This window comes from Muntiacus reevesi, chromosome 2 (assembly GCF_963930625.1).
Source record: "Muntiacus reevesi chromosome 2, mMunRee1.1, whole genome shotgun sequence".
In the NCBI taxonomy this organism is placed as follows: domain Eukaryota; kingdom Metazoa; phylum Chordata; class Mammalia; order Artiodactyla; family Cervidae; genus Muntiacus; species Muntiacus reevesi.
The window spans coordinates 269,021,646-269,047,062 of record NC_089250.1 but is presented as its reverse complement, the minus strand read 5'-3'; the positions used below and the strand labels follow the sequence as shown (position 1 = coordinate 269,047,062).

The following is a 25,417-nucleotide window of genomic DNA, read 5'->3' as shown; positions in this document are numbered from 1 at the left end:
AAAGGCCATGAGGCAGGAGCCTGCCTAGTGTATTAGATTAGAGTAGAAGGTGCAAAGGTTGGTGTGGAATGACTGCGGTGGCCCAGGTGAGAGGTGATGGTGCTTGAACCAGAATGATATCCTCGGAGGAGTTCAGAGGTCAGATATTAGATCTGTTTGAAGGGATTGTTACAGGGTCTGTTGATTTCAGCCGGAGAATGTGAGAAAAAGAGGAGGATCTAGGGCGCTGGAGGGATAAATTTGGAGCTTGGGATTGACGTGAACACACTACTCTATATAAAGTAGATAATCAACAAGGACCTACTGTATAGCACAGGGAAGTCCACTCAGTACTCTGTAATGACCTATATGGGAAAAGAATCTGAAAAAGAATGGATCTATGTATATGTTTAACTGAATCACTTTGCTGTATACCAGAAACTATCTCAACATTGTAAATCAACTATACTCCAATATAAAATAAATATTTTTAATGTTCAACATTAAAAAAAAAAAAAAGAGGAGGGTCAAGGATGACTCCAAGACTCTGGCCTGAGCAAGCAGCAGGATGGAGCCGCCGTTTACTAAAATGGGAGGAAGCTGAAGGAACAGTTTTTCAGGGAAAGGCCAGGAGTTTTGGTTTCAAACTGTGTATGGGATAAGCAAGCAGCCATAAACTCTGCCCTCAACAGTTTCACAGGAAATAAACAACACAAACTAACTAACTGCAAATCGTGATTGTTGTTCAGTCACTCAGTCGTGTCCGACGCTTTGTGACCCCATGGACTGTAGCCAGAGGCTCCTCTGTCCATGGAATTTCCCAGGCAAGAAGAGGAGTGGGTTGCCATTTCCTTTTGCAGGAGATCTTCCTGACCCAGGGATCGAACCCACGGCTGCTGTGTCTCCTCATTGGCAGGCAGATTCTTTACCATTGAGCCATGGGGGGAAGCCCGCACTAGCAAGGATACACAATAATAAAAGCAATCATAGAGTGACAGAAACGCTAGCAAAAGATACACTATAATAAAGGTAGCAGCAGAAGGAAGTGAGGGCGAAAGGAAATAAAGAAGGAAAACAAAAGTAGAGGCTTCTACCGATCATGAACAATAATGTGCCACCGAGTTCACTTCTCCCCATCTGAGGATGAAGAAACATCTCAGTGTATTAATAAAGGTAAAGAGAATGTCACCTACTTTAGAGGACTCTTGAGAGGATTGATTTCATAGGTGGAAGCACTTGAAAGAACAGCCAGTACTGAGTGAATCTCCCTAAGTGGCAGCTGTCACGAGTATTATTGTTCTTATTATTGATGTCATTGTTATGGTGCCCTGTCTCCAAGGCTCCAGCCCTGAGCAGTTCTCCTTGGGTGGCAGCTGGGGATCTGAAACCAGGAGGCGGCTGCCCAATCCTTCCTTCGGAACAAAAAATAATGACATACCTGAGCAGGAGGCTCTGACTGCCAACAGGACTTTAATTCAAGAAGGCCAGCCAGGTGGCAGGCTGTTCAGACCGCCTGCCTCCCTTGCCTCTCCCCGGGACTTTGTAACCACTTGCCCGCTCCTTCCTGTTTTGCCCCAAGGAGATTTTTTTTAATAACAATGAGATCCTGTGCAAGAAAGAATTTGGAGGCCATTGGAGGAAGAGAGGGAGGAAGAGAGGAGGTGAAACGACGGGTGGTGGGGAAGGGGGAGACCAAAGCAAAAAGAGAACCACACTTCCTATCATCAGTCCAGTGGATAATGCCATTAAATGTCTTTCTCTCGAGGCCCCAGTTGGGGAAATATCAGCTCCCCCGTTTTATAGGCTCGTGGACCTAAAGACAATCCAGCAGTGAGTCGAATCCCTGCAGGCTGATGGAGACGCCCTCCTGTATTTCTCCTCTGAGAACATCCCCAGGGACATTCCTTCCCACCCACTTCTGCCTCCCACCCCTGACCCCCACCCCCGACCCCCGCAAGTCTGGAAGGATGCCAGTCCAAACCGAGCTGAGCCACTGTCCCATTTGCGAGGCCCTGTTTGGTTTCACTTTTTGCTAAATTAATTAATTAACTGTTTGGTTGTACTTGGTCTTCGTAGCTGCACGGCTTGTTTCTAGCTGTGCTGAGTGGAGGGGGCTACTCTCTGGCTGTGGTGCACGGGCTTCTCCCTCCGGTGGCTTGTCTTATTGCAGGCCACGGGCGCAAGGTTGCACGGGCACAAGGATGCACAGGCTTCAGGAGTTGTGCTCGGGCTTAGCTGCCCCGTCGCATGTGGGCTCTTCCCAGACCAGTGATCGAACTCGTGTGCCCTGTGTTGGCAGGCAGATTCTGAACCACTGGACCACCAGGGAAGTCTATGTGAGGCCTTGTTTAAGGGACTAGGCTGGACTTACCAGGTGAATGGGAGCAATGGGCATATGAGCCCACAATTTCATCCTAAAAAATTCAATGTTAAGATGAAAGAAGCAGACGGGTTGTGAGCGGATTGAGGAGGTTGGAAACTCAAGTCGGGCTTTTTGGAGGAAGGGATGCACGCATGCATGCTGAATCACTTCAGTTGTGTCTGACTCGTTGTGACCCTGTGGACCATAGTCCCCCAGGCTCCTCTGTCCCTGAGGATTCTCCAGGGAAGAATACTGGAGTGGGTTGCCATTCCCTCCTCCAGGAGATCTTTCTTACCCAGGGATTGAACCTGAGTCTCTTACATCACCTGCATTGGCAGGCGGGGTTCTTTACCACTAGCACCACCTGGGAAGCCCAGGAGGAAGGGATAATGAAGAATAATGTAGTGACTCCCACAGAAATAGGATGGACTTCCTCATCCAAGGGTTGGTTCAGATGTCATCATTCATGATGCCACACATGCAACAAAGGGTCATTTTCACCTCTGAGGGGTGACCACTGTGAGTGGGAGCCTTGATGGGGCCACCACCTTGTCGGCTGAAAAAAATGCACAACGTTAAAGCTGAGAATTATGTTTTATTTGACAGACATGCTGAGGACTTAAGCCTGGAAGACATCCTCTCAGAGAGCTCCAGGGAACTTTCCAAGAAATAAGGGAGGAGCCAGGATACACAGGAGTCTTTGCAAAAAACCAGGTAGTTGGAACATCAAGAGATGATTGTTAAATAAAGAAAACAAACATCTCCAGTTAGTGAATTTTGTGCTTTTCTATGTATGTTGCTGTTTAGTCCCTAAGTTGTGTCCAATTTTTGTGACCCCGTGGACTGCAGCACGGCAGGCTTCCCTTCCCTTCACTGTCCCCTGGAGTTTGCTCATATTTATGTCCATTGAGTCGGTGATGCTGTTCAACCATCTCATCCTCTGCTGCCCCCTTCTCCTCCTGCCCCCAATCTTTCCCAGCATCAGGGTCTTTCTCAATGAATCAGCTTGTCACATCAGGTGGCCAAAGTACTGGAGCTTCAGCTTCAGCATCAGTCCTTCCAATGAATAGTCAGGGTTGATTTCCTTTAGGATTGACTGGTTTGATCTCCTTACTGGCCAAGGGACTCTCAAGAGTCTTCTCCAGTACCACAGTTCGAAAGCATCAACTCTTCACCACTCAGCCTCCTTCCCCTACCACTTGGGAGATTCCAAAAAATTTTAAAACATCTGTGACCAGAATTCAGGAGAAAAATCAAAAGCATACCAGGGACCCATGGGAGGGGCGTGAGCTGGACCAGAGAAGGCTCTAGATGTAGAAAGATCCCTCTGGGACTTTCTGAGTGGTGGACTAGGTGGGGAGGGGCAGTCAGAGGTTGAGAATCCAGGTAGATGACTTGGGTGAGGGTCTAGGAGGAGGGAACAAGGCCAGTTGGGGCCAAGTTAGGGCTTGAGAGAATCGGAGACAAGAGGAACAGTGTGAGGAGGGGTAAGAAGGAGGACAGTGTCTGGATTCAGCCTAGTTAATCAGTAGGTGTCGGGGTCTCCTTGAGATAACCTAGGGGTAAGACGCAGAGTTCCTTGGGGACACAGAGGGAGATGGGCTGGAGGCATGCCCAAGGGCGAAGGCTGCAGAGGGCCGGAGCTCGGGAGCCAGGTTTCAAAGACGCAGAGGAATAAGTGTTCGAAGTCATCTTGGGGAGTCTGATGGCGCCAAAATCTTCCCTTTCTCTCCCCACTGAAAGACGAAAAGAAAAATACAGACAGAGTTCAGAGGGAATAGAAAGGTGGCTTTAATCCTCAGCTGCTGGAGGGGAGAACAAGTAGGCTTGTGCCTCAAGAACTGTGCCCTTTCACCCCCACCTTCTGTGAGGAATCTGGGGGATTCTGTAAGAGGAGGGCTCACAGTCAGGGGTAGGTGATGGGGAACAAATGTGGAAAGATCTTGTCTTCTTCCTCTTGCCTTGTTTCAAAAACCAGTCATCAGCTGGCATCAGGTAGCCCAATAATCGGCTGGTAATTGGGTCTGGCAGTCCTGTAGCCCATGTTCTGTGTACTGTTCCCCAGTCTTCCTTCTGTAACGCAAAAAGAGAAAAACTGCTACAAGGGGTGCTCTGTGAAGAGAGTGAAAGAAAAGAAGCTGGGTTCCAGAGAGAAGAGCCTGGGCAAGGGACTGGGTGGGTGGTGGAGCCAACCACAAAGGTGGAGAGTGTGGGGTCTGAGAACAGGTCGGTGGGGAGAGACAGCAAGGTAGATTTAGATTCTCCAGAGGGCTGTCGGATGCTCAGGAATAAAGCTGGGGAGAGACCTGAGAACCAAGCTGCCCCAGGTGATGGGAGAAACTGTCAGCTGTACACACTCAGGTGCAGAGGACACGGCTTAGGACAGAGCCCTGGGAACACCCTTGTTTGTACTGACACTGATGGAGGAAAAAGGTCCTATTCATGAAGGAGGCTGTGAAGGAGAGTCAGGAGTAGGAAGGAAACCAGAAATGCATGGTGTCCCGGAAGGAAGCCGGCAGGGGAGGGCTGGCCGTGTTTTGAATGCTGCCCGAAGCTTGAGTAAGACGGGGACAGACAGGTGACCGTTGGATTGCTCAACATGGAAATCTCTGGAGACCCAAGAAAGACTGTGGCTGTGGGGTGCAAACAGTGAGTAGATCTCCATGGAGAAGTTCTGCTGGGAATGATGGTAGAAAAACGGCAATGCCTGGGAGGGGGTGTGGGGCTGTGGGTTCTGATTAAACTCTGTGACCCCAGCATAACTCAGCAGAGGATCAGGTAGGTACACAGGGCAAGAACAAAATGCCTGTTGAGTGAATGAATGAGACAGAAATAGAATGAGAGAGAGGTGTACAGATAAACTGAAGACTGCAGAAAGATTCTGTCATCTGTCAGCTTTGAAAGTCCCTTCTTTATAAAAAGAAATAAATGGATAGGGGCAATCTTACTCATGTCTGCATTTAGCATACATGTACCCCATCCATGATTTTTGAAAATTTTTTCTTTATTTTTGGCTGTGCTGGGTCTTTTTTGTTGCTGTGGGGGGGCTTTCTTTAGTTGCAGCAAGCCGGGTTATACTCTCCAGTTGCAGAGCTCAGGCTTCTCATTGCGGAGGCTTCTCTGGCTGCTACAGAGCTTGGGCTCTTTGGCCCGCAGGCTTCAGTAGTCATGGCACACAGGCTTGGCTGCCCCGAGATATGTGGGATCTTCCTGGACAAGGGATCAAACCCATGTCCCCTGGATTGGCAGACGGATTCTTAACTACTGGACCACCAGGGAAGTCCCCCTATCCATCTATTCTGTTTGTTTGTTTTTTTTTTCTTGAAGTGTAATTTACATTGTTGTGTTAGTTTCAAGTATACAGCAAAGTGATTCATATATATATATATTCATATATACTTTTTCAGATTCTTTTTTCCATTATAGGTTGTTACAAGATACTAAGTATAGTTCCCTGGGCTATACAGTAGGTCCTTGTTTTCTTTTTCTTCCTATTTCATATATAGTAGTGTGTTTATATTAATCCCAAACTCCTAATTTATTTTCTCCCTTCCCATTCATCTTTTGTTGCCTTGTTTGATGACCCCAAGAGGAAGTGTAAACATTTACCTTCCTCCCAGACCCATTTTTCTGATGGACCGACAGAGGACAGGACAAGAGAGTGGCCCAATGGCCCCAGGGAGTCACGAGACGAACTGAGGTTTCAACCCAGTCTGTACTTTTCCAAACGCTCACCCTCTTTCTTTGAAACCCACAGCAACACTTCTACATTCATCTATTCACACATATATTCCTTCAGTTAGTCATTCTTTTGTTCATTCACATACTTGGAAAATGATTAACCATACAAGTTCTGGAGCCAGTCTGCCTGGGTCCTGACTCCAGTTTTGCCTCTTCTCAGCTATGTGACTGTGAGCAAGTGGCTGCATTCAGCTGTCTGTCAGCTTCCTCACCTATGATGGTCTCCGTGCTCGGGGACGTCACCCCCCCACCCCGTGTTGGGAGGCCTGAGTTCTCCCTACAAATGGGCTTCATAGTGAGCTTATGATGATGCCAAGAAGAAAGCACTAGGAACAAGGACTCGGGAGCTCTGGGGGGCTCCCTGGGAGAGGTGACAAAGGCTCTCGGTGCTTTTCTTGAAAGCAGGAGGTCTGCCTCTTTGAGCTGCCAGTTACAGAAAGGAATTGGCTTTATGCAGAAGCCACAAGCTGTAAAAGAGAAGCATGTAAAAGAAAAGCATGTCAAAGAGAACCACCAAGCGGTCACTCCCCATCCCCACTCCCTGCAGCCCCAGGCAACCACTAAACCACTTTCAGTCTCCATCAGTTTGCCTTTTCTGGGTATTTCATATAAATGAGATCATCGTATGGTTTGTGGTCCTTTGTGACTGACTTCTTTCACTCTCCACAGTGTTATCAAGGTTCACCCACGTGTGACGGTGGTTTAGTCGCTATGTTGTGTCCGACTCTTTGCAACCCCATGGACTGTAGCCCGCCAGCCTCCTCTGTCCATGGGATTTTCCAGGCAAGAATACTGGAGTGGGTTGCCATTTCCTTCTCCAGGGTATCTTTCCCCACCCAGGGGTCTAACCTGGGTCTCCTGCATTGCAGGCGGATTCTTTACCAACTGAGCCACCAGGGAAGCCCTCCCCCATGTATAGCACATATCAGTACTTGTTCCTTTTATATTCATAGTTGAATATACCCTATAGTGGGCTCCCCAAGTGGTGCTAACCAGTCTGCCAATGCAGGAGACGTAAAAGACACAGGTTTGATCCCTGGGTGGGGAAGATCCCCTGGAGGGAGACAGGGCAACCCACTCCAGTATTCTTGCCTGGAGAATCCCATGAACAGAGGAACCTGGCGGGCTACAGTCCATAGGGTCACTAAGAGTCATATATAATTGAAGTGACTTAACACCCACAAACCCCATAGTAGGGACAGACATTTTATTGGTCCATTTATCAGTGGATAGGCATCAGCTTAACAGGTAGAGGGTGTTCTTGGGGGTGATGAAAATATTCTGGAATTAGATGGTGGTGATGGTTGCAAAACATTCTGAATACAGGAAAATTCACTGCATGGTAGACTTTAAGCTGGTTCAAAGGCTGGATGTTTAAAAAATAATTATTTATTTATTTGACTATGTTGGGTCTTAGTTCCAGCATTCAGGATCTTTCATAGCGGACTTAGTTTCTCCGAAGATTGTGGAATCTTAGTTCCCTGATCAGGGATTGAACTCGTGTCCCCTGCATTGGGGACTGGACTACCAAAGAAGTCCCCAAAAGCTGGATTTTATGTCATGTGAATTTTACTTAAAAATAAAAAAAAAAGATGATGGCAGAAAGAATGAGAGAGAAGGACTCTGCCTTCAATCTCTTTCTCTCTCCCTCTGTTTCCTGTTCCATTTCTTTCTCAGTGGAAGTCCCCATGCAAAACAATTTTCATGGAATTAGATAAATCAACCTGATATCACAAGACCTATGCTCTGAAAGCAGGGAAGAGAATTGTTTGCACATTTTAAGACTTCCATTAGAACCAGACTTCCTTGGATCCTGGTTTGGAAATTCCTCTGTCTCACCTATTTTGAAACCTCTTCCCTTTCCACCTCTTCTTTCTTGGGCTCTCTCTGCCCTCGGTTTCCCCGACTCTCATTTCCACCCTCTCGCCCCTTCCCTGCACCTCTCGGGGGAAGAGTCCTAGGGATCCACCACCCCAACCCTCCCTGAGGCTTGTCACTGGAGTCAGGATTAGAACTCGGCTCCCAGATGGCCATGAGTCATGGGCTGCTGGCCGGTCTGGAGAGGAGGGGAGAAGGAGAGGGGCTGGGTCTTCCCTCCGGAGTCATCCAGGCCCCTCCCCTCTCCCTTTAACTGTAAATCTCAGTCAAGTGTTATTAGCCTACAAGAGTTTCCCCAGGATTAGAGGGAGCCCCACCCCATGACTTCCTTGTCCCCTTCCCCCAACCCGGAAAAAATCACATGGGCTGGGACAAAGAGAGTTAAAAGCTGTGTCAGCCGCTGGTCTGGGACAGACAGACAGAAGGAGGGGGACAGGTGGACAGCGGGAGTGTGGACCAGCAGGGTAGCCGGCAGATGAAAGGACAAGCCAGTGGGTGGGCAGACGAGATAGCAGAGAGAGAGAGACGGACAGGCTGATCGCAACAGACACCTGGAGGAACCGGCAGGCAGAGAGACCAGGTGAGGAGGAGGCAGGCAGACACCGTTGTTGGAGGTGGGGTGGCCCTTGGGGGATGGGCACCGAGAAGGATGGGCGTGTGGACCGTCCCCTCCGCGTGGAGTTGCCGGTGCAAGGGATGGAGTGGGAGGGGCCACTTGCCATCTCTGAGATGCTGCATCTTATGCCCCCCAGAACCTGGAGGTGGGCCACCATGAGGGCCAGCATCTTTTTGCTCCTGTGTTTCGTTGGTGAGTTTCCCAGAGGGAAGGTGGGTCCCTCCCTCGTGAGAATGCCGAGCACTGAGGAGGGGAGGGCGGCGGGCTGAGTCTACGCCTCCATTCATTTCCCTCTTCTGGGGTCATGTGCCTCTCTCTATCCTCCAATCCATCTCCCCTCTGTCGCCCCTGTCACCACGCCTCCGTCCTTTCTCTCTCTGAATGTCTGTTTCTCTCTTGAAGCATCTCTCTCCTCTGTCTTCCTCTCTGTGTCTCTGGGTGTTTCCATGTGTCTCTCTGTATATCACCGGTCTGTCTTCCTGCCTTTGAGCTCCCTCCCCCGCTGTCTCTGTTTCTTGTTTCTTTCTCTTGCCTTTTTCTTGCTCATTCTGTGTCCCTCTTTTTTTCTTTTTTAAAAATTTATTTATTTGGCTGCATCAGATCTTAGTTGCAGCACGTGGGATCTTCATGGCCATGCAGGATCCTTCATTGAGGCACACAGACTTTCTCGTTGTGGCGTGTGTGCACCAGAGCTCTGTACCCCTCTTTCTATCTGATCCACAATCTCTAAGCCTCTGACCCCCATCTCTCTGCCCCGTGTCCCTGTCCTCAGGGTTCAGCCACGAGGCCAAAGAGAAGATCGTTAACGGCACCGAGTGCGTCCCTCACTCTCAGCCTTGGCAGGTGGGGCTGTTTGAGGGCACCCGTCTGCGCTGTGGGGGGGTCCTCATTGACCGCAGGTGGGTTCTCACGGCTGCTCACTGCAGTGGCAGGTAAGCCCCCACCTGGGAGCCTCCCTACTCAGGGTGGTCAAAGGGAGGGTGGTGGGGAGGGGAGGACTGCAGGGGAGGGGCTCACAGGACTAAGCAGATGGTCCTGCAACAAGAGAGCCTGAGGTTAGACAAGAAGTAGGACTTCCTTACAGTGGGCCTGGGATGGACCTGGGTGGGGAGCTGTGGGGGGAAAGCAGGGGTCTTGCAACCTGCCCACCCAGCCCCTACGTTCCCTCAGGTCTCATTTCCTTCCCACATGGTGTGTGTCACCAGTCCAGCGTCCCCTGGCCGAGTCTGAGCCGTTGGGCCCATGTCTGACCCAAACTCTCTGTACAACGTCAAAGGCTACATCTGGTACCTCTCTGGGCCTCACTGGTCCCATCTGTAAAATGAGGGGATTGGGCTTTATAAGTCTGATCAGATATGGATGGAAAGACAGAGAGATGTGGGGACAGGGAGGGACACCAGCAAGACAAACAGAATCTACTCCTTATTTCCCCCTGCAGTTAGTTGACAATGTTGATGACCCAGCCTTCTGCTGGGTGGTGGGAACGGGGCAGTGAACAGGATTCGCAGATGTCCCTGCCCCGTGGGCATCACCAGCTGAGAGAATCAGAGTCAGAAAGTGACACAGTGGCTTGGAGAGGGGAGACAGGACAGACGCGAGAGAAGCAGAGATGGCAAAGGAAGTAGAGACCAAGAGATGGGAAGAGACAGACAGTGAGAGCAAGGGAATGAAGGAGCGAGAGGACAGCCATCAAGGTGCGGAGCAGTAGAGAGGGGCAGGCGGTCTGGGAGCCCCGGGACAGCCCACCCACCACCCACCATGCCTCCTTAGCAGGTACTGGGTGCGCCTGGGGGAACACAGCCTGAGCAAACTGGACTGGACGGAACAGATCCGACGCAGCGGCCTCTCGGTGACCCACCCCAGCTACCGAGGCAACCTGGGGAACCATGACAATGACCTCCGGCTTCTGCGACTGGGCACCCCTGTCCGGCTGACTGCCAGCGTCCAGCCCCTGCCCCTGCCCACGACCTGTGCAACAGCCGGCACCGAGTGCCACATCTCGGGCTGGGGCACCACCAACCACCCATGGAGTAAGGGAGTCCCGGGGTGAGAGGTCAGGAGGGACAGAGCTGGGGGTATAGGGTGTGAGGTCAAGGGTCCTGCCTTCTCAGAGGAAGGATGGGTAAACAGTTCCCCATCAGGATCATGCCCTGGGGTCTGAAAATATGGTGCATCAAGGGCCTTGGGAGTCAAAGCGTTTCAGTGGTTGAATATGGAGTTGGAAGTCATGGGTCAGGGATGAGGTTAGAGGTCAGAGAGATGTCAAGGGTCATCAGGCTAGAGCGAAAAGCAGAGATAATAGGCTCTTGGGGTCATGGACTGTGGCGTCAGTCACTGTGGAGTTGAGGTCATGGGACCCAGATGTCGGCCGCTATCTGAGGACGGAAACTGGGATTCCATCAAGCATCACAGGTCTGGGACTGGAAGCCATAGGGTTTGGTGTGTGGAGCCAAGGGTTAGAGTCATGGAGTCTGGGGTCAAGTAAACTAGGATCAGAGGCCACTTTGGAGTAGGAACGGTGGTTTAGAGGATGCAGAGCTGAGGTCAGAGATTAAGTTGAAGACAAGGAAGACAGAGACAGAGAGAAGAGGTGAGGCCAAGGTGGGCTCAAAGGGTTATTTTAAAAGATTAAAGGTCAAAGGTCACAGTAGCTGGGATTGAAGGAGGTCAGGTCTGGAGTCACTGTATCCGAGTCATAGGCTAAAGGTCGGGGGGACTGGGCCAATGGATTGAAATCAAGAGCCACTATGTAATCAAATCATCATCTGAAATATAAAGGCCCGAGGATTGTCTTGGAGGTCACAGGGAGGGGGTTGAGGATAAACTTGTATTGGGCTTCCATGTGGCCTCTTTGTGGGGGGCGGGATGAGGGAAGCACTGGGGGATCCTCCAGCATCCATCTTCCATCTCCAGGCCCGTTCCCAGACCGACTCCAGTGCCTCAGCCTCTCCATCGTCTCCAATGCCACCTGCCGAGCAGTGTTCCCCGGGAGAATCACAGACAACATGGTGTGTGCTGGCGGCGAAGCTGGGGAGGATGCCTGCCAGGTGAGCGACTTGCAGGGAACACCCAGGAGGGGAGGGAGGGGAGGGAGAACGGGGTGGGGTGGGGGGAGCAGAAAGGACTAGTCAGAGAGAGGAGACGGGGAGGGAGATGAGGTCAGAAAGGAGAGGCACAGAAAGCGCCAGGGAGAGAGCCCAGGGAGTGGAGGACAGAGGGAGGGAGCGCAGGTACGGAGCAGGAGAGATTTGGGGTGGGGCACAAAAGGAGGGAGGGCAAAAGGTAGCGGGTGTTTGGGGCTCAGGCAGGTGACCGCGTGTCTCTCCAGTCCTGAGTCTTCCCCATACCATCCATCCTCCCGTTGGTGCTGGCCCAGGAGAGAGCGGTCGGAGGGCTCTCTCATCCTGTAATTCGGCTACCTTCTCCTGTTGGTCCTCCAGTTTGAAGGCTGCCCCTCCTTACTGGCCAGGGCCCCAGCCAGAGTCCTGGAGAGGACTCTTGAGCCGGCCAGTCCTCCTTCTCTACCATTGGTCACTGGCCTGCATGGAGTCCCGCCCCCCTCCACTGGGATTGGTCATTGATGCCTGTGCTCTCTTCCCTCATTGGTCAGAGCCCCAGCTATGGTTGGAGAGGACTCTTGAGATGGCCAGTCCTCCTTCTCTACCATTGGTCACTGGTACCAGTGTCCTCTTCCCTCATTGGTCAGGGCCCCAGCCCTTTTCCTTGACCAGCATGGATGGAGTCCTGCCCTCCTGCACTGGGATTGGTCATTGGCGCCTGCACTCTCTTTCCTTATTGGTCAAGGCTCAGCTATCGTCTTTGAGAGAACCCTCTAACCTGGCATAGAGGCTTGCCCTCCTTGCCTGGGATTGGCCGCTATGGACAATGTGTTCTTCTCTGTTTAGTCACTGTTGTCCTTTGGGGACCTGGCTGTTCTTGTTTTCTCTGATGACAAGGCTTGGAGCCACCGTCCTCAAGGCCCAAGAAATGGGTGAGGGGGCAGGAGGCTGTGGAGAGGAAACTGGAACAGGGTTTCCCCATGTTCAGACCATGCTCCTTCGTCTCTTGTCTTCCAGGGTGACTCCGGGGGTCCCCTGGTGTGTGGAGGGGTCCTTCAGGGTCTGGTGTCCTGGGGATCCGTGGGGCCTTGCGGACAAGAAGGCATCCCAGGGGTCTACACCAATATTTGCAAATACGTGGACTGGATCCAGACGACCATAGGGAGCAACTGACCTGCTCTCTGCATCGTCATACCTCAGCTTGGGGGCCACTGTGACCCGCAGAGCGCCGACACCGTCTCCATCATCACCTCTAGCTCCCACTCTTCTTGAACTGGGGATCTTCTTCACAGAACTCCCAACTCCAGCCAACCCTCCTAAGACCCACGGTTGAAGCAGAAGAAGTGTGTGACTGGAATAAATAAACCTGGAGGAGGGGCTGTGTCTATTTGAATCCCTCTGCTGGTTGAGATTAGAGGGAGGGCTCATCAGTTACCCTACCCACAGGTGTGAAAATAAAGATGCGAGAGGGTAAGGGTTTTCTCTCAGGAGCCTCACATGAATGCACTAGAGAAAATTACATTAGAAATTAAGGCCATTTCTCTCCATCTGCCGCAACAGGAACTTATAAGTTTAGAGCTTATAAACTTTTCAAAGGGCCATGAAGGACCTGACATGGGGCGGTGCGTGTGTGTGTGTGTGGTGGGGGCAGGGGGTGGGGGTAGTGGGGGACAGGGTTGTCAGCTCCAAAATACCAAATGAAAGCTGCAAGATCAAAATTCACTACCATTTAATTAAACATCTATAAAACATAACATTCTTCCCACGAGCCAATCGCAACTTGGCTCAGCTGGAGTTGAGTACGCGTTATATTTAATGTGGGGTGAAGGTCTGTTTTGATATCTGTGATGATGGAGGAGGGGGTGTAGCCCTAGAAAGCAATAGGACCCAGCCTCGGTTTTAAAATAGTTCTGCCCACCTCTTAGGGTTTGTCTTAATAACCACTCCAGGAGGTGGAAAGATAATTTCTTCTCCCCAGTGAATGGAAGGGACACTTGAGATGAGAGAGGGTGAGGGGCGATCAGGACAGCCGAGGCATTTTGCTGGATGCTTGCCTACTGTACCTGGCTCTCCTTGAGTCCCCATCCCAACCCCCTGAGGCAGAGCTGTCACCCCCATCTCACAGATGAAGAAACTGAGCTTCAGCCGGGTGGAGTCCTTCATCCCACGTCACTGTGGTAGGAAGAGGCAGTGCCCAGATTTGGGGCCAAGGCTGGCTGCTGTCAAAACCCAAGCCTATCCCCTAGTCTTGCTTCACATCTCATTAGGGGAGAGAGGAGGGCAAGACGGAGGGAGATCTAAATGATAATAAACAAACCCGCAGAAGTAGGGATCGGCACTTGAGTTTTGCAGAGGAGGAAGCTGAGCTGGTTCAGATTCCGGAAGTCATTGGACCTAGGTCACAGAGTGAGTAAGGGCCACAGCTGGCTCCGGAGGACCCTGGGAGAAGGGTGGGCAGGGATGTACAGCCCCAGAGGAGCCCTGGGGGGTGGATGCCGGCCCAGGGCGGACTTCCCTTTCCTGGGCCTCAAATCCCACAGGCCCCAACCTGCCTCCCCCACCCGCCTGCCTGCTCCTTTGCCTGGCAGCAGCCCCACCTGTGTGATGCCCGAGTCCCCCCACCCCCACCCCACTTCTTGGAACGGTGAAGGAAGGGGTCAGGGGGCCCCCCTGGGCTTGGGGGCTGTGGGAAGGGAGGAGCAAGGACAGGAGACACAGACTGGGAGAGGAGGAGGACTGAGAGGGATTTAGACTTGGATGTGGGGAGAGACTGAAGGACAGGAATGGAGGGAGGCAGAGACAAGAGGGAGGCACAAAGAAAGATGGGAAGAATTACAGGAGACCTGCAGAGACTGGGAGGGAAAAACAGGGTTGGACAAAGAGAAAGGACCAGAAAGAAAAATGACACTCACACATAACACAGAGAATTATAGAAAAGTGGGAAAGATAAAGGCAAATTCACAGTGACAGGAAAGGATGCAGACAGACAGATGGACTCAGGGGTGTGAGGGCATACAGATGCACAGAGAAGAGAGACTTGGGGACATGACAGTGGCAGGTGGGCAACACACCCAAGGGCCCGGGTCAGGCTGGGGAGTGCCCCCCACACCCTGCCCCCGGGGGTGCTAAGGCAGGGCTGGGAGGTCAGTCATCCTGGGCCCGCCCCAGGCCACCCCCTGCCTGCTCACCTTTCTGGTGCCTCCCGCTCCTAGACCTGCTGCATCAGAGTCTGCCGGCCCCCACGAGCCCCAGCCCCAGCGCCCGTGAGTCTGGGGGTGTGGTGGGAGGGCGGAAGGGAAGGTGCCCTGCTGAGGGTGCCAGGCCTCTGCCTGGCATCATTCCTCCTGCTCAGACCTTCTCGGGGTGGAGGCATTGTGTCTGTCTGCCTTGATCTGTGTCTCCAGCAGGCTGCCCCCCACCCCAAGCTTAGTGTCCTCCGACCCCAGCTTCCATCACCGAGTCCAACCCTCCACCCCCACCCCCACTGGTCAGGTGACCAGCCCCACTCTGCCCTGTCTAGCTGTTCTTCCAAGGGGCAGGGGTTCAGCAGGGTTGGGGGTCAGAATGCTGTCCCAGGCTGAGCTCCCTCCTACACCCCAGATAGCTCTGGGGTGGTTACTGAATGGAGCCTGGTTCCCTTTATCCCCCGACCCCCAGCTGGCTGGGCCCTAAGTCTCAGATGGGCAAGAAGGGCCTATGAGGTCCCGTGGCTGACTACACAGGGTCAGCCCATCCCTTGCCCTGGGCAAAGACCTCCCCTAGCTTCTGGAGGTTCCAACTGGGAGTGCGTGCATGTGTGCTCAGTCACTTCAGTTGTGTCCGACTCTTTGCAACCCCATGGACTGCAGCCCGCCAGGCTCCTCTGTCCATGGGATTTTTCAGGCAAGAATACTGGAGTGGGTTGCCATTTTCTTCTCTAGGGGATCTTCCCCACCCAGGGATGGAACCTGGGTCTCCTGCACTGGCAGGCGATTCTTTACTGCTGAGCCACTGGGGAAGCCCCTAACTGGGATTGGGCCCTGCAAAGCCAGCCTCCATACTAGAGATTTATTTTTAAAATTTTGGAGGTTGGGGTGCTGTGAGAACCAGGAAATTCCGCAAACCTGGTTGTTTCTTGCTGGGGGAGGAGCCGGAGCAGGGTCACGGACCAGCCCTCCATCTCCCCATGAAGTGATTCGGCCCCTTGTCCATCTTGTTCCCAGAAGAACCTGGGGCCTGCCCTCCCCCGCTGCAGGCCATGATGACTCTGCAATTAATCATGTTTGCTCTGGTGACAGGTACGGTGGGGGGTGGGGACGGGCAGGGGCCTCCAGAGTCTCTAGGATTCTCAGCCCTCAGGGTGTAGACCCTAATGGAGCTGATATTAAAAATACAGAATAACAGGGCATCTGAAAGAGTAGATGAGCCGTAATGAGTCCCGGATGCCCCCTACCACCCAAAGGTGTGATCCCTTTAGAGCTAGAATAGGGAGGAGACAAAGACGGTCCCAGAGGAGGACCTAGGGCAGGTGGGGTGGTGTGGGAGACATTCAGAGAGCTCAGGACAGTGGCTGCTGAGCAGCTGGTATGGAAGGGTTTCAATCATCTAATGCCCAGCCGGTCCACACAGTGCGTTCCCAGGGTTGTGATCCCCTTGCCCCCATTTCTGGGAGTCCACTCATGGTTGGGCCCCCTCTTTGGCTTCCCCACCCTTCTAGGGCACGTCGTGGGGGAGACCAGAATCATCAAGGGCTACGAGTGCGCCCCTCATTCACAGCCCTGGCAGGTGGCTCTGTTCCAGAAGACGAGGCTGCTCTGCGGGGCCACGCTCATCGCCCCCAGATGGCTCCTGACAGCAGCCCACTGCCGCAAGCCGTGGGTGCGGGGGCTGGGGCGGGGTTGGGAGGGGAGGGGGCTGGAGATGGAGAGATGGGTGGAGAGGGGCTCGGGTGGGGGCTGTGGGGTCAGGGATCGACGGTGGGATTGGGCTGAGACTGAAGCTGGGACGATGAAGGATGTCGGAAGCCGGGATGGCGCTGGGCTCGGGGGGTCGGATGTCGTGTTGAGGATAAGGTCGTGGTGCGTGGTGGGCGACGGGGACGAGGCTGGAGGGGGAGCCGCGCTGCTTCCTCATTCTCTCCGATTCTCCCCCTCCCCACCACGCCTCTCTCCATCTCCTTTGCCTCCTTCCCCTTCCGTCTGACCGGCGGTGTGTCTCCCACTTCAGCCGATACGAGATTCACCTGGGGGCGCACAGCCTCCGGCGGCAGGATGGCTGTGAGCAGACCCGAACTGCCACCGAGTCCTTCCCCCACCCAGACTTCAACAACAGCCTCCCCAACAAAGACCACCGCAACGACATCATGCTGGTGAAGATGACGACCCCGGCCCAGCTCACCTGGGCCGTGCGACCCCTCACCGTGTCACGGCGCTGCGTCCCAGCGGGCGCCAACTGCCTCATTTCCGGCTGGGGCACCGTGTCCAGCCCCCAGTGTAGGGGCTCCAGAGGGGAACGCGTTGGGGAGGGGCGGGGCACGCGGTTATGATTGCGGAAGGATAGCGGGAGCCAGAGGAACCTTCAAAGACGAGAACTTGCAGGAATACAAAAGGAGGCCACCCCGGGGGTGTCAATAGTGGGATAACCAAAAGGAAGAGTGGAAATGTTAGGGCTGGGGAGGGTGGAGACAAACGTTTGGGGCCTGGATTCAGAGACAGGATGTGCAATTTCAGATCCACGACCTGCAGAGTTGTAGGTCCTTAGGCAAGTGGCTTCTCTATAAGATGAGAATAATCACACCCACCTGCTAGGTCTAGATAAGAGATAATGTTTATAGAGCAACTGGCATAAAGAATTTTACTTAATGGCATTACTGTTACTGTCGCTACAAGCAGAGAGGTGAGTTGGCTGCAAGCAAGAAGGACGGGAGCTGGGTGCAGAGAAAGGGCCTTGGTTCTCTGCCAGGGTTAGAGGCAGCCCCGCAGCAGGGGGAAGGGGACCAAGGGCTTCTCATTCTCTGTGCCCCCTCATGTCGCCTCTACAGTGCATCTGCCCCGTACCTTGCGATGTGCCAACATCACCATCATCAAGCACGAAGAGTGTGAGGACGCCTACCCCGGCAACATCACAGACACCATGGTGTGTGCCAGTGTCCGAAAGGAGGGCAAGGACTCCTGCCAGGTCAGAGGGCAGGGCCTGGGTCTCCGACCACATTTCCATTCCCAGCTCCCACCTCAGCTGCATCTTCATCAGCAGCCAGAATCTCATTCCCCAACTTTCCCCGGCAACCCCCCAATCCAGCTCCACTCCTGGTTCCCCTTTCTAATCTAAACACAATCCCCAGCTCCACTCCCATCCCCACCCCTATTTCCAGCCCCAACCATCCTCAAATCATGCTTGCTCTAGTGGTGGGCTCCAGGCTTAACTGCATGTGGGATTTTAGTTTCTTGACCAGAGATTGAACCCATGTCCCCTACATTGGAAGGGTGATTCTTGACCACTGGACCACCAGGGAAGTCCCCCCAATCAGTTTTCTATCCTATCTTTGTTCTCACTTGTAACTCTAACCTCATCCTCAATCCCATCTTCAATCTCCAACTCTATTCCAACACCATCCCCACGTCCTATCGAAGACCATGAACACTTTCCCCTCTCGCCTCCTGTCTAACTGGTTCTCTTTTCCCCATCTCCAGGGTGACTCTGGGGGCCCTCTGGTCTGTAACGGGTCTCTTCAAGGCATCATCTCCTGGGGCCAGGATCCATGTGCTGTCTCCAAAAAGCCTGGTGTCTACACAAAGGTCTGCAAATATGTGGACTGGATTCAGAAGACCATGGAAAACAATTAGCCAGGACCAGCTGATCACAGCCCAATCCCCTAATCCCTACTTGGGGCTGTAGTTTCCTGTTCATTCTGTTAATAAGGAAGTCTGAGCCAGGATTCCCTTCATGTACTTTGTGGGGGGAGAGGCCTTCTTGACCACGAGAGATGCTGTTAACTTAGTAATCAGTGTGATTACTTAGTAAGCAGGGTTAGGATTTGGAGTTAGGAGACCTGGGTTCTACTCCTGCCTCATTCTAACTTGTGACTCTGGGAGTGAAAATAGCTGTCTGGTTCACTGTTGTACCTCCAGCTGCAAACGCAATTCCTGGCACACACTAAGGTTTCAATAAATATTTACTGAACAAATGAATCTTTTGAATGCTCCCGGTGACCCTGGTCCCAGGACTTTTAAATATGTTGACCGACACAATCTTCACAAAGCCATATGAGGCTGGTGCTGTTATTATTATACCCATTTTGCAGATGAGGAAAACTAAGGCACAGAGATAAGAAGTCGCCTATTCACGGTCACACAGCCAGTAAGTAAGAGGAGCAAGGGATCATTTCTTAACAATACTGCCTTGATTAAGACTCCTTTCCTTATCTGTAAAATCGTGCATGCAGAAGTATGCACACTCCGTCAGTCAGCATGCACATAGCTGAAACCCAATAAAAGGAAGGGATCATTGTTTTCTTTCCAACCTTCATAACAGGTAGTTCATCAAGACTTTTGCAGGTCAATACTATAGCCACTAGCCACATGTGGCTATTTAAATTAAAATTAAATTTAAATGGCCCAAAATCAGAAATGCAATCCTTGAGTCATACTCATCGCATGTCAAAACCTCTGTAGCCACATGTGGTGGGTGGCTACTGCGTTTGATAGCAAATACAGAGCCTCTCGATCGCGGCAGAAAGTTCAGTTGGAGGGCACAGAGCTGGGCTACCTCTGGAATTAACCCACTTCTTGTTGGAGAAGAAGCGTCACAAAGAGTCCAGAACTAGATCTCTCCTCACATTCTGCTCTCCTGGCAGGGGAGGTGGTTGGCAGGAGGAGTCAGAGCCCAGAGCTGGAACTGGGGCCTCTGGGTGGTTAAGTGGACCTTGCTGCGTGGCCTCCCGTGAGTCACTACCCTCTCTGAGCCTCCCATTCCTCACCCCAAATGAGGGAGTTGGCTGAAGTGCCGTGGGATGCCCCTTGCAGCTTTTGACCTCCTGTGACTCACGGGCCTGTGCGTCACCTGGAGACACGCAGGTGGCAGGAAGGATGGGAAGTGACCGCACAGGGTGCGGAACCTCCCCCTACACACCAGGGCTGGGACACACAAGGACACCGCTCTGGCTGTGGACGGGTGCGTGCCCAGGCACAGAGCATCCCTCTGTGTCTGCACCTGCCTCTCTGTGCATTCTTTCCCTTGTGTCTGTGTCTCTTGCTCCCACTCTTTTTCCTTCCATCTGTCTTATCGCTCTGCTTCCCTCTTTCCAGGTCAGCCGTCCAGCTTTTCTCATTACATCACTCTTGGTATGCATTTCCCTGTTTACTTATTTCCCTCTCTTTCTCTGCTTACAGTCATCTGTCTCCAACACTATGCCAGTGACCCCCGGGGAACTTCTGGGGATGTGGCCCCCCTCTCTCCTCACCTAAGACAGCTTCTGGGAACACCAGACCTGGGGAAACCCCACGAAATCCAAGCTCTGAAAGGGTGTTTCAGGCACTAGGAGAAGCCTGTATTCCTGGGCCCCTCCCAAAGCAGGAATCTGGGGCCCAGCCTCACCCACGGCATAATTAGGGAGAGGGAAAGGGAGTGGGTACCTCCCTGGGGGGAGGGTGGGGAAACAGGCTCTTCGGGGTTAAAAGGGGAGGCCTGCCCAGGGGTCCCTTGGCAGAGGAGTCCAGCGGCCCACACGGCAGGGCTGAGGCACGTCTTCCCCTCCACGGCTCCCAGGTGAGCAGCACGCACCTCACCTTGGTGGGGGTGGGTCGCCAGAGCCCAGGTGGGCACCTTCGGGTGACGGGTAGGAGACTTGTTGGAGACTCAGCTTCTTTATCCTCTTTATCCTCTGAGCCTCGAAGCTCCAGCCCATTTATATTAAGGAGGGCAGGAACCCGAAGCGCTGAGAGGTTGGCACCCGAGACAGCCCGGGCCAGCCCGGGCCAGCCCGGGCCGGGAGGGCGCTGCCCTCGGGCGTGGGATGGGGAGTGAAGGAGGACGCCAGAGGGGCGTCATTAGGGTAATTGCGCCCATCACTGGAGGTTCAGGCCCGAATCGCCAGGCTACCCACCCCTGTGCCGGTAGGCCGCAGGTTAAACGGGTCCCCGCAGGTTGGGGTGGCCCAGGATGCGCGGACGGGCAGGCAAGGTGGGGGTCTCAAGTGTTTTGAACTGCCCGCGTCGCTGCTCCTCCCCAGCCTAGGTCCTGGCCATGAGACCTCCACATCTCCACCTCTCTGCCGCCTCCGGCGCTCAGGGCGGCCTAGGGAAGCTGCTGCTGCCGCTACTGATGGCGCAATTCTGGGGTGAGGAGGGGAACCAGACTTGGAGGGGGCTGCCGGGGAATGGGGTGGGCGGCGGGCGGGTGGCGGGGAGGCAATGGGAGACTGGGCTGTTATCACCAAACCTGTCGCGCACTTCTCCTCCCCTGAGACCCCCAGCACTCACCCACAGGTCGGGAAAGGCCCGGGCCCAAGTCAGACCCGCCCGTCTTCTAACTCCGCCCTAGCTATCCCAACCCTTTTACTCCGCTAGGATCAGTACAGCCCCCACTTTGTCCTCGCCTTTCCCCTCCCCGCCCCTTCTTACTCCGCCCTATTTTAATCCCAAGTTTTTTCTATTTTTTAATATGTATTTATTTATTTGGCTGCGCCGGGTCTTAGTTGCAGCACACAGCTGCAACTTTAGTTGGGGCCTCTTTTTAGCTTTGGCGTGTGGGATCTTCAGTCACTGCCGGAGAACTCTTAGTTGAAGGCTGTGGAATCTAGTTCCCTCCAGGGACTGAACTCCTACGCCATCTGCTTTGGAAGTGTGGAGTTTCAGTCACCGGACCAACAGGGGTGTCCCTATCCCAAGCCTTGCTTTACAGTATTTTGCCCTCATCCCTTCTGCTGGCGCGGTAGCGCTAACTTTCACCCACCCAACCCTAACTTTCACCCCCGCAGCGCAGAGTTCCATCCCCGTTCCTTTCGCCTCGCCCCATTAGCCACGCCCCATTAGCCACGCCCACGGCCACGCCTCCTTGTATTCCTGCCCTCGTCCTGTACTCGATTCATTCACTCCTCACTCCTCCAGAATCATCCTCTTCGGTCTCCTTGCGAGTAAAAGTGAAAGTGTCAGTCGCTCAGTCATCATGCACTGTAACCCGCCAAGCTCCTCTGTCCACGGGATTTCCCAGGCATGAATCCTGGACTGGGTTGCCATTGCGTCCTCCAGGGGTTTTTCCCGACCCAGGGATCGAACGCGAGTCTCCTGCCTTGCAGGCAGATTCTCTCCTGTCTGAGCCACCAGGGGAGGCCCCTTAGGTCTCCTTTCCCCTCTCACGCCGTTCTCCGCCCACGTCCATTCGGTTGCTTCGGGACAGCCAAGTCCCACACAGGCCGCCGGATTCGGGCTGTGCACCACCACCCCCGAAAAAGCCCCGTCCTATGGCCCCACTCGGATCCCAAACCCAGTGCTGGCCATACTGCCCTGGCTGCTCCGACCCTCTCCTGCTTTCTTTCTCCAGTCTCGGAGGCTCTGTTGCTTCCCGCAAACGACACAAGCTCCCGCGTCGTGGCCTCCGGCGCCCCGTGCGCTCACGGCTCGCAGCCCTGGCAGGTGTCCCTCTTCAATGGCCTCTCGTTCCACTGCGCCGGCGTCCTGGTGGACAGGAGTTGGGTGCTCACCGCTGCACACTGCGGGAACAATAAGTAGGGGGAGCTCCTCTGGGGCGCTACGGAGGGGCTGGGGAGACAGGCCCCGGGGGGCGGGGGCGGAGGGAGGGGCGGGAGCACGTGAGGGTATGGGCCTGCCAGCTCCACGCGGGGGCAGTCCTGGAGGGCTTCCTGTACCAGGAGAGGTGGAGCTGTGCTGTGGCCACGAGGGGGCAGTGTGGTCTTTCTCAGCGTTTCTGGGCCCATCCAGAGCCACTGCCCAGCCGAATCTCTTAGGGTTCCATTTTTCCTGTTTTTGTTGTTCAGTCCCTAAGTCACGTCGGGCTGTTTGTGACCCCATGGACTGCAGCACACCAGGCTTCCCTGTCCTTCATTATCTCCTGGAGTTTGCTCAAACTCATGTCCATTGAGTCGATGGTGCTATCTAGCCATCTGATCCTCTGTTGCCACCTTCGCCTCCTGCCCTCAATCTTTCCCAACATCAGGGTTTTCCATTTAGGTGCAGACAGTTTTGTGCAGCAGACAGAAGTTGGGGTCTAGTGTGGTTAGGACTTTAGAACTAAAAGAAGTTATTCACCTTGTGAGTCCTCACTGAAGGAGGAAGAAAAGAGTAGGTTTACCCATGGAGACCCTCTGCCCTCAAATCCTGCAGAACTTAGGGACCCAAACCCGTGGTCACACCTCCCCATGCCTCCCAACCCAGGTCTCCAGCTCCCTTCTCCCCTACATACTGCTTCCTCAGACCTAGGAGTCCCAGCCCCCTCCACCTAGACCCAAGAATCTAGGCCCCCAGCCCCTCCTCCCTCAGACCCTAGAGTCCCAGCCCCAGCCCCCTCCCCTGCCAGGACTCGAGAGTCCACCCCGACCCCAATGCCTGTACCCTCCTTCCCAGGGACTCAGGGCTCAGCCCCAGTCCCGATGAAGGCTCTTCCCTCCCCAGGCCCCTGTGGGCTCGAGTCGGGGATGACCACCTGCTGCTGCTGCAGGGCGAACAGCTGCGCCGGACCTCTCGTCCTATCGTCCACCCCAAGTACCAGCAGGGCTCGGGCCCCATCCTGCCAAGGCGCACGGACGAGCACGACCTCATGCTGCTGAAGCTCGGCAGGCCCGTGGTGCCGGGGCCTCGAGTGCGGCCCCTGCGCCTGCCCTTCCGCTGCACGCAGCCCGGGGACCAGTGCCAGATCGCCGGCTGGGCCACCACTTCCTCCCGGAGAGGCAAGAGCCAGGGGCCCCTGGGGGGCCTGAATCTCGGGGAAGGAGGAAGCGGGACCAGGACTCCTGGATGGAGAAGAGGCTGGGAGTCTGGGGCCTGGGAGGGGCACGATCTGGGTGTCGGGACTCCTGGGGCCTGGGGCACTAGGGGCCGGGGCCCCAGGGTTACCCAATGCTTTCTCCCATCAGTGAAGTACAACAAGGGCCTGAGCTGCTCCAGGGTCACTATCCTGAGCCCTAAGGAGTGTGAAGTCTTCTATCCTGGCGTGATCACCAGCAACATGATGTGTGCAGGACTGGATCAGGGCCAGGACCCCTGCCAGGTACAGACTGGCCAGGGAGGGTCTCTGACTGGTGGGAGCAGGACAGGGAAGCTATGGGAAAACAGACACCCCCTGCTCCCAGCCCAATATCCCCCCCATGTCCAGCGCTATCCCACTGCTACCCCAACGTCAACCCCATGTTCAACTCTACTTCCTTGTATCCACCTTCTCATGCCCAACCCCGTCTCCAAGTCCACGCCCAAGCCCGTCTCCCCATCCTCTATGCGTTTCTCAGTCATGTCTGACTCTGCCACCTCATGGGCCGTAGCCCTCCAGGCTCCTCTGTCCATGGAGTTTCCCAGGCAAGAATATTGGAGCTGGTTGCCATTTTCTTCTCCCAACCCCTTCCTACCCCATCCTAAGCCACATCCCCATCCTCAAGCCATTCCTAAATGCCCACATGCTAAGTTGTTTCATTCGTGTCTGGCTCTTTGCAACCCTATGGACTGTAGCCCGCCTGGCTCCTCTGTCCGTGGGATTCTCATACTGGAGTGGGTTGCCATGCCCTCCTCCAGGGGATCTTCCCGACCCAGGGACTTTACCACTAGCGCCACCTGGGAAGCCCTCCTAAAGCCTGACCCCAGCCTTATCTCTAGAGCCTGCTCCATCCCTCACCTACCATGAACAACATGGCACCATCGCCATCGTATCTGCAACTTCATCCCCACCCCATCCCACCTCAACCCCACCCCAGCCTCAGCTTTATCCCAACCCAGCTCCAACCCTACCCGACCCTTCCCTTCCCCATCACTACCCCAGACCCCTAGGTGGCAGCCTTTCCGTTGGTGTATTTATTTGATCTTTCCTTCCTCCCACTCCCAGAGTGACTCTGGTGGCCCTCTGGTCTGTGACGAGACCCTGCAGGGCATCCTTTCATGGGGCGTTTACCCCTGTGGCTCCGCCCAGCATCCAGCTGTCTACACGCAGATCTGCAAGTACCGCTCTTGGATAGAGAAGACCATCCGCTCCAACTGACCCAGGATGCCCTGCAACTCCTTCTCCACCTGCCTTCTTCCTCCGACCTCCCCTCCTTCCTCCATCTGGGCTGGGCTCTCCCCCTGCCCCACTCAAATTTCTGCCGCCCACGCACACCTGCTAACATCTCTCCTCTTTCCTCACACCCCCTGCCCACTGCTGCTCTCTGCCTGCGCTGAAGCTGAGATGCAGACAGTGGTGGCCAAGATGCAGAAAGCACTGGCCAAGTTTTGTTCATGAGAAATGAAGCTGGTAGTCACTAGTCTCTGAGAGAAGTTATCCATCACCCGACCTGACCTTCTTCACTGTTACCTGCTGTGTGACCTTGGGCAAGCCAAGTACCTTCTCTGAGCCTCAGTTTATCCTCACTTGGAAAACCGGAACAATGAAGTGCTTACCTCATAAAACGTGTCATGAGGAGACTATAACATGTGCGTGTAGATTGTCATGGAAATTGCCATGTCAAGTTTTAACATGGTGGGTGGTGAACTCTGACTAAATGGCACCAGGTCCTGGTGGGCATGGGTGTGATTTTTGTGACCTGGGGAAAAAAGCGCAGAGGTAGCCTCTAATCCTAACCACCCTTTGCGTTCCCAGCCCCGTCTATCA

General features: G+C 54.0%; 3 protein-coding genes across 4 annotated transcripts; all 3 read left to right on the top strand.

Moving 5' to 3' along the window:
- The first annotated feature begins 8,731 nt into the window (after positions 1-8,731).
- On the top strand, positions 8,732-12,808 carry KLK12 (kallikrein related peptidase 12). Its single transcript, XM_065926626.1, has 5 exons — positions 8,732-8,768; positions 9,349-9,508; positions 10,347-10,606; positions 11,490-11,623; positions 12,653-12,808. The coding sequence occupies exons 1-5, from the start codon at positions 8,732-8,734 to the stop codon at positions 12,806-12,808; spliced, it is 747 nt and encodes a 248-aa protein (XP_065782698.1).
- Positions 12,809-15,845: 3,037 nt separating this feature from the next.
- On the top strand, positions 15,846-18,456 carry KLK11 (kallikrein related peptidase 11). Of its 2 annotated transcripts, none has more exons than XM_065926614.1 (5): positions 15,846-15,912; positions 16,332-16,488; positions 16,841-17,106; positions 17,655-17,791; positions 18,304-18,456. In XM_065926614.1, the coding sequence occupies exons 1-5, from the start codon at positions 15,873-15,875 to the stop codon at positions 18,454-18,456; spliced, it is 753 nt and encodes a 250-aa protein (XP_065782686.1). In that variant the 5' UTR covers positions 15,846-15,872. The 2 variants fall into 2 exon arrangements, with proteins under 2 accessions (XP_065782686.1, XP_065782685.1); XM_065926613.1 differs by having other exon boundaries at positions 15,873-15,912; positions 16,332-16,492; positions 16,731-17,106.
- Positions 18,457-20,319: 1,863 nt separating this feature from the next.
- KLK10 (kallikrein related peptidase 10) lies at positions 20,320-25,193 on the top strand. The gene is made up of 6 exons (XM_065926637.1): positions 20,320-20,377; positions 20,841-20,948; positions 22,151-22,334; positions 23,239-23,513; positions 23,700-23,833; positions 24,656-25,193. Exons 2-6 carry the CDS (start codon positions 20,855-20,857, stop codon positions 24,806-24,808), a joined length of 840 nt encoding a protein of 279 aa, XP_065782709.1. The 5' UTR covers positions 20,320-20,377; positions 20,841-20,854; the 3' UTR covers positions 24,809-25,193.
- Positions 25,194-25,417: the final 224 nt, after the last annotated feature.